The sequence below is a fragment of the Melopsittacus undulatus genome, chromosome 4, assembly GCF_012275295.1.
Source record: "Melopsittacus undulatus isolate bMelUnd1 chromosome 4, bMelUnd1.mat.Z, whole genome shotgun sequence".
NCBI lineage: Eukaryota > Metazoa > Chordata > Aves > Psittaciformes > Psittaculidae > Melopsittacus > Melopsittacus undulatus.
Genome location: NC_047530.1, coordinates 19,142,807 through 19,155,903, shown reverse-complemented (window position 1 = coordinate 19,155,903; position 13,097 = coordinate 19,142,807). Strand labels below are relative to the sequence as shown.

At 41.5% G+C, this 13,097-nt stretch overlaps 1 protein-coding gene across 1 annotated transcript in view; it reads left to right on the top strand.

Annotated features, from left to right (window-relative positions):
- Positions 1–4,558: 4,558 nt before the first annotated feature.
- Positions 4,559–13,097, top strand: part of SGPP1 (sphingosine-1-phosphate phosphatase 1) — a 28,182-nt gene continuing 19,643 nt past the window's right edge. The window contains exon 1 of the mRNA XM_034061933.1: positions 4,559–5,447. Coding sequence (XP_033917824.1) covers positions 4,830–5,447 — 618 coding nt within the window. The 5' untranslated portion in view covers positions 4,559–4,829. The remainder of the gene's footprint in view (positions 5,448–13,097) is intronic.

The following is a 13,097-nucleotide window of genomic DNA, read 5'->3' as shown; positions in this document are numbered from 1 at the left end:
ATTGAACTTACTTTCATTGCAGTCGGTTTTTAGTATAGTTTTTAAACTATAAAGTAAAGTAAAAATAAAGTTTTTAGTATAGCAATCAGAATACCAAAGAGACAAGAACCAAGCCTCAGTCTTTAAAGTCCTTAACTTTTTTTACCCATGGAGACTTAACATACTTGTTAGACCTATCTAAGAGAAGTGATACATTGGTTCATTATTTACATGTTTACTAATGATACCTTTTCCAACAGAACTTAAAATAATTCTGCTTTTGCTGGATTTCATGAGCACTAACTTGTACAGAGATAATTATATTTTAATATCTTATATTGCTTACTAAAAAGTACTATGCGGAACTCAGCAATGACCAAGTACAGCATAAGCAAGCTAAAAACCCTTCAGAATGTTTTTTCTCCCGCTGCTGTAATGGAACATTAGCAGGAACTTGCCCAGTGCTCCTTCACTAAGCTATTGCAGTAGCTCATGCTCAAGCACAAATTAAAGAACTCTGTGTTTTTTGCTTATAGTAAAAAATATTATTTGGAAATAAACATGTTTCCTTATTCTCCTGTGCATTTCTGAAGACTAAATGTTATGATAAATACACCCTAACCTTCTCAAATCTGAGTACTCATCTTTTATTTATTTATTTATTTGTTTTTTAATAATAAAGCTGGTACTATTAGAACATTTTATTCATTTATATTCAAAACAATCTAAAATGAAGCCTTCCTCTGACTCTGGGCACTTTAACATCATTAACAATATAACAAAATCCTAGCAGCATTAGAATAATTATTTCAACAGGAAACTATCCATTCAGACCTCTACTGATACTCCTTCCATCCTTCATCACGCTGGGAAGTAATTTTATTTCTCCTTCACAAAATGGTATCGAACAGATATCTTTTTGCACACAAAGATGACCTGATTCAACCTATTGCAGATGATGACAGAAAACAAGTCCCACAGTCCTAGAGAATGTCCTGCCACCTGCTCCTTCAGTTATATTAGGAGAGGAAAACAACTGACTGCTGATGACTCAAATTGGTCTCCAATTGTTTAAAGCTTTGCAAAGCAAAAGCAGTACCTTAAATACACTCAGTAAACAGTGATAATCCAAATAGATGCCAAGCAAGATGTTCTGCTTCAAAGATGAACTCCTGGTTCTGCTCTTGTCACTTGGGCAGGATGGTCACAGCAGCAGCTGCAAGCTTGGTGTATTCTACACCTCATTTGCCATTGATTCCCACAGCTGTCATGTCAAATTCTTACAGCCTGTGGGAACGTGGCTGTGATTAGGCTGGTTTGCCAGGCATCCCTGAAAATGCATGCATTATGGCTGTCATGCTCAGACGGCACTTGTGTGGTAATCCGAAATGTATTCAGAACACCTTTGAGGCCAGCTATTGCAGAAAGGACAAAGAAACACATTTTCTGGAAAAGTTCCATTATCGCGTGCACTCCACACTGCTCTTGGAGTGCCCGCTGAAATCGCTTCTTACCTTAAATGTGCAAAGGTAATCTAAAACCTCCTTCTTTAGTAAGGTTACATAATTTTCACACTAACAGTTCAAAGTCAAAGTAAACAAGTTTCAACCACACAAAAGCTGCTTTTTCAAGTTACCAAGTACATACCAGAAAGACATCTCACTTCATCATTTGTAATCACTGCATTTTTTTCCACTGTACAGTTATTCAGATCTCGTTCCAGAATTCACCATCAAGTTAATTAACAGATTTCAGCGGTTCCGTGTTTAAGGGGAGATTGTTTGTGGCTTGACTCTGGGAAAATGGCACAGAAGAAGGCAGAAGCTTGTTTTTCAGCTCCTGTCTTTGCATTTTCTGCTCAAGAGCCAGGGAAGCATGTAAATTAGGAAGCACATATTCCTTGCAGGATTAGCGTTGCATATTTCTCAGAGAAGGCAGAGAAATGACAACACACCTTCCATTCTCGAGATAGAAAAATTGATCATGTACCATTTCCAGGGTGTTTTTTTCATGTTTCTCTGCCAAGCTGCTGATCTGAAATCTTACTTACATTTCATCCATCCCTCTTTCAGTAACAGCTGCCCCTCCATTGATGATGATAATTGTTTATTATAATGCTTCAAGGGAGATTAAGGCTGTAGGATGCAAACATATGCAACATACAAATATATATAATGTAGAATATAGGAAATTAATCAGGATTCATTTGGTGCATTGTTATCTGAGCACTCTGGATAATATTTTTCCAAGAAATATTTTATAATGTGAACAACAATTAAGTAAAATTGCCTCAAGGCCAAGAGAATCAGAATGCAATAAATGAATTACTTTTAAGGAACCATTCCTTCAGAAATTTAAATGAAAATGCAGATAAATATTTCCAAATAATCCCCAAAGTGTAAATTTAGGAAGCAAAAGGTCAAAACCTTTAGATACTGTATTAGTAAGTACATTCTGCAGCCAAAAGCTTAATTTAGCTCGGCTTTTTTACAGCACATAAATATTTCAAGGCAAAATAAAGATTTATTTTAATGCTTACGGTTATTAACAAAATGTCTGTGTCTGGTATTTAAAATTTAAACCATGATGGTCCCATTAGATTAACCTGACACTATGTATATCATGGACCATCAGATTTCAAAGTGTATTCATCCAATAGATAAAATATAACTTCTGCTCAGCTAAAAATAATTTTCAGAAATACATCTTACCTTTAACAGAAAACATGAAACAATGGAAAATACACAGCTTCTCTTGGGAATGTGTTTTGGTGGTTAACCATGTAAAAATGTGTGGTTTATTTCCTATTTAAATTTGTCTGCCTTTTGCCTCTGGCCATTACTTCATTATGCCTCTCTTTAATAGATTAAACAGCCCTTTAATATCCTGGATTTTCCCCTAGGAATATTCCTATACACTACAATTAAGTCACCTACCAGTCCACTTTGAGATAAATTTTAACAGCCTCAGCTCTTAAAACCTCCCAGTGTAATGCATTTTCTCTAACCATCAGAACATTTTGCTTCACTCTTTCTCTTATTTTTCAGCATGCTTCTTAAAATCTGAAAACTGGAACTGTATGCACTATCCCATGGATGCCATTTTTGAGGCCAAACATGAGAGGTAAAATAAAGATTTTTTTTATTCCTTTGCTTATACATTGATTAATCCTTTTCTGCCATAGCCGCACACAAGACAGCCCTTATCTGATAGCTTACTTATACTGACCCCTAAATCCTTCTCAAAGTCATTACCTTTCCAGGCTAAAGTCTTTTATTCTCCAGTTACAGCCTCCCCAGTTGGTTCTGAAGAGACTTTATTGTTTGCTGGATTAAAATAGTGACGTTTGAATGGGCTGTTTGTATCATTCTGATCAGTGCCCCACCTTCACCATTATTTATGACTCCATTAATCCTGGAGTTCAGTTCTTGCAGCAGGTATAGATCTGCTTCCAGATCATTGCTAAAATACAGTACACCATAGAGCCTACTCCTGGAACGTCTTCAGACAGAGTTCCTTTCAACTAAGCTCCTCCTCTTCCTGAGATCTAGCAGCAAATTCCATTTACGTGGCTTACTGGCACTGCATGCACCCAGTGCTAGTATCATGAAGCACTGATTAAGTACCTCTTCAAAACAGTATTAAATCCGTTGTTATGAAAATACTGTGTAGATTTATATTCTTTAATTTCAACTTTTTATTATTTATGTTCTATATCAGATGTTCTATTTGGTTATGTTAGTTATTAAGCTAACCAGTCATTTGGGTCATATTGCTCACCCTTTTAAAAACGGCAGCATCAGAGAGCACTGGTGACTGAAGCTTGCATTTCTCATGGCATTTCTAGGATGGAAACCCCAGCAGTGGTGGACTTCCAAACTACCTGACTGCGTATGTTCTGGTTCTACTGAACTTTAAGCCATGCACACCCAGACAGGGAGGTGTGGAACCTCCTCCCGTAACGCCCTGCAGAACCCCCCAAAGTGCCTGTCAGCTCCGCATCCCTGGGGGTAACTCACCACCCCCACAGCTAAACGGCCTGTCTGCCAGGGTCAAGACCACTCACAGTCTCTGTCTGAAACCAGCTCTCCCGCTCATGTTTATACCACCAGCTTCCTGCTTCTGGGGTAGATGCGGGCAGTGGGAGTGGGAGAGGACGAGGAAGGGGGTAGGGGCAGCCCAAACGTGGGCCTCAGAGTGCTGATGCCAGACGGTGGCTCAGGCGAGGACAGCAGTGGCTCACCATAAGCGCGAAGGAAAGGAAACGGCTGGCTGAGGACCGAAGGACAAGCTACAACCAACGTGAAGCAACCACCACTGCACCCGCTTCCTCACCTCACACTCGAGGCCCAGACACGCCGCCTGCTGCCTCGCGCAAAGCCGAGCTCTGATTGGATGCCCCGTAGCAGAGGGGCGGGATCGGGAGAGAGCAGCTGCCAATCCGCGCTGCGATGAGGTTTTCTGTGGGGGTTCCCGTGCCCGCGAGCTGCTGCTGTGCGCGTGCGCATGCGTAGCCGAGTGGTGTTGGCGGGGGGCGGTGTCGGGCGCGCGCGCGCGCGAGGGAGAGCGAGACAGTGAGCGAGCCGGGACCGGAGCGGCGCGGCGAGGCGAGCCGGGTAGAGGCGAGGGCGGCGGCGGCGGCTCGGGCCGGGCGGTGTCCGCGTTCCGCGACGCCTCTCCCTCGAGCGGGTTTCTCCTGAGGGACCCGTTCTCTTCGCCGCCGCACGCACGGGATCCCCCGTCCTTTCCGCCGCCCCGCAAGCGAAGCCCCCTCAGATTCCCGTCCGCCTGCCCGGGCAGCGCCTAACCGCCTTCAGCCCGCCCCTCGCGGGTGGCCTCGTTCTCCAGTCATGGCTCTCTACAGGCGCCTGTCCCGACTGGCCGCCCACCTGCAAGACCCACAGAAAGTGGCCGCTTTCCAGCGGCTTTGCGGGGTGGAGGGGCCTACGGGCTGGGCCGATGCGGAGCAGCGAGCCGGAGCCCGGGGGCCGGTGGCTAACGGCAGCTCGCCGACCGTGGAGCGGGCGGGAGGGCAGGGGCATCCCGCCGGGAACGGGACCGTGCTCGGTGGGGCGGGTCCCCCGCAGCGGTGGAGGAGGAGGCCGCGGCGCAACTCCCTCACGGAGGAGGACGGCAGCCAGGAGTTCTCCACCCGCAGCCGCTTCCTCTACTATCTCTTCAGCCTGGGCACGGAGCTCGGCAACGAGCTCTTCTACATCCTCTTCTTCCCCTTCTGCATTTGGAACTTGGACGCCTGGCTGGGCCGGAGGCTTATCATCATCTGGGTGTGGGTGATGTACCTTGGGCAGTGCACCAAGGATGTCATCCGCTGGCCGCGGCCTGCCTCCCCGCCTGTGGTGAAGCTGGAAGTGTTCTACAACTCGGAGTACAGCATGCCCTCCACTCACGCCATGTCGGGCACCGCCATACCCCTGGCGCTCCTGCTGCTCAGCTACGGCCGCTGGCAGGTAATGCTCACCTTCTTGCCCTTCAGCCAGTGTTTCCCAGCCCCGGGGTATAGGGATGTGGCAATGTGGTAGACCTGTTTTCTTTTTGGAGGGGAGGTGGCTGAGTTTGGGAAAATGTGAAATTTGTGCCTTTTTTTCTTTGTTCCCCCTTCCCGCCCCCCCCTCCCCCCCCCCCCCCCCCCCCCTTTTTTTTTTTACTATTTCTGTGATCCACGTGAGTGCTCAGGCAACAAAACCTATTCTAATAATTCTGTCTTCGGAATGGAAGTTCTGCTGACATTGCGAACGATCAGCTCAGTGTGCATTAAAAGTCTGCGTTAACAATCTGCATTTTGTACTTGTGAGTTTTCTTTTTTAAACTTCATGTAGGGTGAGTGCTTTGTACAAAGTTTTATAAGTACCTGATGTTTCTAAAGGCGTTTGGGTTTGTTGACTGAAAACTTGATGAAGAGACGGGCTTTTTTACTGATTCTTCTTTACTTTTACATCACTTTGTATAGTTAGACTGTAGCTTTAGACTTTTATTTAAAATGCTTTTAGTCTCATTACCCATGAAGTGGAAATCACTGTTTCTGTTCTGAGGAGTCCGTATATCTTCAGGTGATTTTACTACTAATAATGTACTAATAAGTAGCAGGAACGGATAATCTCTGATCTTTTCAGCACCTTCATTCAGCAAAATTTTAAGATATGCCTACTGCACTTTGGGTTAATAGATAAGACGATCATCTGAGGCATTTGCTTCAGCGCTTGCTGTTTGCAGTATGAACAGTAAGAACTCCAAAGAAAGAACAAGATATATTCTGCTCTCTAAATCACTGCCCTAATGAGGGAGAAGGCTTTCCCAGGCAACAAATGTTTAGTGCAGGGTTTTGATGGTGCTGTGTGTGATGTTTAAGAAGTTATGCAATAAGACAACTGTTAAGTTTTTAGTGTTTACAAACTCTTACTATAACACCTGCCTATTTTGAGTCAGATGTTTGTCATCTTGGTAGAGAGAACTCTCTTTTTGAACTTTCGTCGGGGGCTGAACTCGTCTTCCCAGTTACTGTTACCAATTAGCAGTTCTGTGCTGTTACAGCGTGATACTTGGTTTTATCTCAGCTATGGAATGGGTACCTGAAAGAAAAGAGGTACTTGAAAGTTACAGGTTGTATTTCACTTCTCTTTAACCAAAGTTAGTACTGCAGGGTGATACAGTGTTTGCCAAAGAAAGCTATTAGGGATTTATATTCTTTGCTAGGAAAATACAAAGTATCACTCTGCTGGAGTTGAGCAGTCATCAGATGTAATGCCATGTTTTGTGGGTATTTGAAGTATGTATTTGTAGTTCTGTCAGTGAGATACTTAATCTTCAGGTTGTTAGGTGTCTGTTTTGTTTTTGTTTTTTTTTAATGACTGAAATGGGAATGCTTGCTTATTACTTGTTAGAGATGTAGGGCTGATGCCAATTGAAAGAGTGAACTGGATTTCTGTTTCTCTGCATGTGGGAAACTTCACTGAGTAGTATCAGTCGATTGGCTTTACACAGGCTGTTGTCATGTGTGCAGAGAAGAACCTGGTTTGATTGCTCTTCCAGTACCAGCAAACTGACAATGTGTGAAATGGTATTTTTGCCAGTGAGCCACGTTGGATCTTCAGCTTGCCAGCCCTGCAACTGTGGTCTGTGAAAAACTGTGCTAATTGCCTAAACATATTTATAATGAATGCATATTAGGAAATCATCAACATTGAGTCTTGTTGTTCATTTAGAACCATGCTTAAGAAATGAGGAAGCAAAATGCTTGAGTCTTAATCCTTCCTATGAAATGGCTATGAATAACATAGCTCTCTGAAACCAACTTCTACTTTTTCAAAATACTCATTTAAGAAAAAACCAGACTTAGTATTTTAAAATTATTTCCAAATAATTATAAAAAGTTAACCTATGGCATGTTGAATATCTTTTGATTTACCCCTAAAGAGAGTTAAGCTTTCATCTACTGCTGCTTCTGTTCTCCATATTTTACTTGCACTGAAAGGGAGGAGAATCTATATGACCACTTCTTGTTATGCTTTTCTGGAAATAGGTGGGGTTACTGACTGACCTCAGAACTTCTTGGGAAGCTGTTAATGATAAAGAAGCTTTTATTTAATAATTGGCTTTTATTAAATTATACATATTAGTAGATACAAATGATTAGATTTAAACTTGTCAGCAAATGTTTTGGTTCAATCTTTCTGTATATTTCATAAAAGAAAGCATTACACACTGATCGTGATCATGATGGGTCCACATTTTAGGACTGCTTGTTCAGAAAAGTCATGGTGGAGCAAGACTAAGCATGAATTTGACCAGATATAGCTGTAAGTTTTGTGCAGAGACTTTTATTCTGGAATACAGGTAACTTTAATTGAGTTTGTCACTTTGAAATTTACACTAAACGAAAGAAAGTCACTCTTGCTCTAAAAGAGGTTAACTCCAGTGTGAAGGAAATCACTTTCCTGTATTGCTTATTTGGAGTTTGCTTTCATTGAGCTACAACTTCCTTCCTACTACTGTCTTTCTATCAATCTATGAGTCTTTCCTTTGAACAACAGAACAGAGCAAATCTGTTCTTACTTTTCTGTGTGTGGCCCAAATTATCTATTTAAAGCCAACACTTTCTGACTCCACTAGGTTTACTTTTAACCTGTTGAATTGAGTTTTTGCTTTCCAAGTTTTCAATGCCTAGCAGTAATCCTATTACAACTATTTTCATGTAGTATTCAAAAAGTTGTTGACTATACAGCGAAAAACTAAAATACTTATAAATACCATTGTTCAAGTAAAGTATTTTCAGTATTGAATGATTTTAAAGATGGTTGTGGCCAATTTTTACAATTAGACACTTTGGACACAGGGAATATGCAATGCAAATGACTTTCAGATAGACACGTATTAAGAGAATCTTCAATGGACTCTTCTGTCCATTCTGGAATATAAATTTTCAGTTTTTCGTTGAGAAATTGAGCCATTTTCATTTTTCATAAGAGCTTGCCTGAAAGTTTTGATTCCGCTTGCATAATCTGTATTTATTATTGTTAAAGCTCAGCACGAAAACCACTTGTTTCAAAGACGCTTCAGTAACCTTGAAATTTAACGTGCAAGCCAAAGGCTCATGAGAATTTAGGAGTGTTATAGATGTTAATATTTTTCTTTCTGTCATTGAAGATTTTATACCCTAAAAAGAGAAGGGCAAACTCTTAAAGGACAGTGAGGTTATAGTTCTCGATACAATGTGGGAAAAAGTATACCTTCATCACACTGGGGAAAACCTGCTTTCATTGAAATACTGACAGTTTGAGGCCGGCTGGCTTATATCATGTTCTCAACAGGGAGGAAGAGATAGTGTCAGTTGCTAATTTTCTACAAAATCTCCAAAAGCCTCAGGCTGAGATTACTGGAAAAAGTATCTTTTTATATTGTATTTGATTACTTTGAACAGCTGATTTCAAATAGATAGCACTACATGTTTTACTAGAAATGCTGCTTGAGTTGATGGTACCTGAATGTGTCATAACCCTACTGTTTTATTTTGAGGAGGGAAAAGACAACAACAATAAAAAAGAGACACAGAAAATATGCTTTTCTTCCAGAGTACCTCCAGGATGCAGCCTAGCTCTAGCAGTAGTTGTCCAGGTTACAAAGTAATGAGCTAACACTCCCTCCTGAGCTCTGCATTAATAAGCTGAGTCAGGAACTGCTGATTCTCACTGTAGGCCACTAAGCAAACTTTAACTTGGTATTCATCAGAAACCCAGAACCCTGACTGAGCAGTAGCTGCTCTCTATATTAACCAACATTATTTGAATGGACTTGTCTTCTGAAGAAGTTTACATATGACAGCATTGTCCTCTCTATGTGCTTGTCTGCAAATCCTGTCATTAGTGAATTCTTCTGCAGTCAAGTGAATCTATTCTGTAATGGCTCGACTGTCTCTAAATGGCTAATGGCCAACTTTGTCTCTAAATTTGAGAGACATCAGTTTGATAGATGGACCACTCAGTAGATAAAGAACTGGCTGGATGGCCACACACAGAGTTGTGGTCAATGGCTCAATGTCCATCTGGAGGCCAGTAGTGAGTGGTGTCCCTCAGGGATTGGTGTTGGGATGGGTCTTGTTCAACATTTTTGTTGGTGACATGGACAGTGGGAATGACTGTGCCCTTAGCAAGTTTGCTGATGACACCAAGCTGTGTGGTTCGGTTGATAAGCTGGAGGGAAGGAATGCCATCCAGAGGGACCTTGACACGCTTGTGAGGTGGGCTGATGCCAACCTCATGAAGTTTAACCATGACAAGTGCAAGATCCTACACCGGGGTTGGTGCAATCCCAGGCACAGCTACAGGTTGGGCAAAGAAGAAATTCAGAGCAGCCCTGTGGAGAAGGTCTTGGAGTGTTGGTTGATGAGAAAATGAACATGAGCCTGCTTCAGTGTGTGCTTGCAGCCCAGAAGGCCAACTGTATCTTGGGCTGCATCAAAATGAGCGTGACCAGCAGGTCAAAGGAGGTGATTCTGCCCCTCTGCTCTGTTCTTGTGTGACCCCACTTGGAGTATTGTGTGCAGTTCTGGTGTCCTCAGCATAGAAAGGACATGGAACTGTTGGAACAAGTCCAGAGGAGGGCCACAAGGATGATCAGGGGACTGGAGCACCTCCTGTATGAAGACAGGCTGAGAAAGTTGGGGCTGTTCAGCCTGGAGAAGAGAAGGCTGCATGGAGACCTCATAGCAGCCTTCCAGTATCTGAAGGGGGCCTACAGGGTTGCTGGTGAAGGATTCTTCATTAGGGACTGTAGTGACAGGACAAGGGGTAACGGGTTAAAACTTAAACAGGGGAAGTTTAGATTGGATCTAAGGAATAAATTCTTTAGTGTAAGGGTGCTGAGGCACTGGAATGGGTTACCCAGGGAAGTTGTGAATGTTCCATCCCTGGCAGTGTTCAAGGCCAGGTTGGATGAAGCCTTGAGTGACATGGTTTAGTGTGAGGTGTCCCTGACCATGGCAGGGGGGCTGGAGCTAGGTGATCTTAAGTTCCTTTCCAGCCCTCACTGTTCTAGGATTCTATGACTGACATACCTAAAAGTATTTTTCAGTTTTTATTTACTTAGTGATTTGTTGACTCTATCCTTAATTCTAACTGTAAGACTGTCACATGATACGGCATCTAGCACCTTTCCGGAAATCTTTCATCTGCACCATAACTTCTGTCAACCAAAGCTGATGAATCTAATCAGAGGAGGTGGGTTTGAGAGGATCTGTTTTGGGATTTCAGAGGGATTTGCCTAGTTCTGTGATTCTGAGATTGACCATTAATAAATATTGCCTATAGGATTGTCCTCCTGCTCTTCCATTCAAAAGGCTTATTTCACATCCCCACTGGGAATGAGGAAAATTGATTGCTGGGGTTGGATGAAGAGTATAATGACAGTGCTATAGTGAGAATTTTACAGGAAGTGGGCAAATCCTAGCTTTAAGTGTCTCTCCTTGCTGAAAGGCTTGCATAATCAGTAATGCTGATGTGATGATAAAATTGTAAGCTACACATAGGAAGCCGTCTCTTCTGTACGAATTCTGTGTGTAAGAGCAAGTACAGATTCTTTTTGGGAAGAGATGCTTCACCTCAGAGAAACCCAAATGGATTTTGGCTGAAATACTAAAACGCTGTGAAGAAACTCAGGCAAAGAGATGTGTGCTTGTCTAATTGGTTTTCTTACCTGTGTTTCTTAAAATAAGCAAACAAAAACTCTTCTGACATGAGAAGCATTGCTGAAGGGGTAATCTGATATCCTAGAATTGCCCATGCACTGGAGAGCTCTTGAGACAGAAAGGTGGGTGTTTGGAGGGTCAGCACTTGCCTTGTCTTGTACGTTTGAGTTATAAGGTCTTCTTTTGTGGGCTGTATTAGTATCTGTAGTTCATTTGTAAAGGAAGCTGGGAAAAGTTGTGTGGCCTGTTTGATGTGGGTGCTCTTAAATGTTTAAAAAGAGCATAGCCAGTTCATACAAATCTCATGGGGAATCTCTGCCAGAGGTATGCAGCAGCTTGCCCTAGTAAACTGTGTTGATGGGCATTAAATACATATTTCAGATTTTCGTAAGCAGATATTTAATTAATGTAAATGATCCTTGGGGGGGAATATGTAAAAAATGCTGTACACGTAGATACAGTTTTTGAAGAGGAGAGGATTCAAAAGAAATCTTTCTCATGCAAGTTTTTCCTTCTTAGTTGATTGTACACACACAAAGCATTCCTCATGCTTTCAAATAGGATGTGCTGATTAAACCTGAGCAAACTTCGGTTTGCAGGAAAACTAATTTTTAGGTGTTGGTAGCATAAACAGAGCAAGCTGGAGGTGATTCTTGCCAGGTGTGTTCAGGAAGGGATTTTTTATTTTTAAGGATACAAGTAAGAGATGTAACAGGCTTCAATTCCTTTTGTCACACCTTAATTTCTTTTCGGAAGATGTATAGCAGAAAAGTAAACCTTTTAACTCCCTGTAGGGCTGGTGCTCAAAGCTGTATGTTGGAATTTAAAGAAGAGGTTCTTGCAGTGCCATGTAGCATTCTCAAACTTTTATGCTTTTTGATGTTTGTCAGTGGAAGAAAGAAGGAAATAATTGATAAACGTAGATTAATCAGTGTTACTTATCACTTGGCCTCTTTTGAAAAAATGGATTTGTCTGTATCTTTCCTAAAATGACTTATAAGTGGTCTTTCCTCTTTAATTATCCTCTTCTCCCTTCTTTCCTGCTCTTTCCACAGAATCATTTATATGCTCTGCTTTTTGTATGACTAATGCATATATACAGCCCATATATCTTCTTCAAAGCATGATGCTTGGATTTGTTCAGTGAACTCTTTCAGTGATCCAAGTGCTGCTTGGATTCTTTCACTGAACTCTGGCCCAAAATAATTGTCTCAAGGTGAACTTCTGAGTTATCATATGATTTTAAAAGATCATTGAGTAATATTGTAGAATACGGAAAATATTAGAAAATAGTTTGGATCCCTTTGTGGATGCTGGAAACTTCCCCAGTGTAGAATGTGCTTTAAAAAAATAAAGAAATGGGCATCTAGAGTTTATTTTCAGGATGTTCCATTATGAAAGAAGGAATTTTCTGACCTAGGTCAAAGCTTTTAGGACAGATTGTTTCCTTATGAGCATTTTCAAACAATAGTGATGTTATTAAGACTCTTGGCAAAAAGTCAGAAGACGGGGAGGGAGGAGGATAGGCAGCTGAGGGAAACATTTTTCGATGGGATCCAGTCAGAAGCTTGCAATCATGTTTTGGAGGATATAATCAAATAAAATGGGAATTTCCTATTGAAAACATAGAGCATAAAATTCTGAAAGACCTATTGGGAATGGTTTCATTTCCAAATAGGACCAATTGTTTCTTTGATTAACAAGATTCTGGATATGGGAACAAAACTGAAGTCTGAAAGCAGACCAGTAGTTGACTCAGTCAGCTTTATTTCTAGCTTTTTCTTTCTGGAGAAATCAATTGATGTTAGAGTATTTTAAAGTATTTTAAACTCCATGTAGAATTATTATTTTTTTATTCACAATTGAGATTCCTTTTTTCTTCCAGTTGGTTTTGCTGTTGTATTTGTCTGTTCAATCTGTG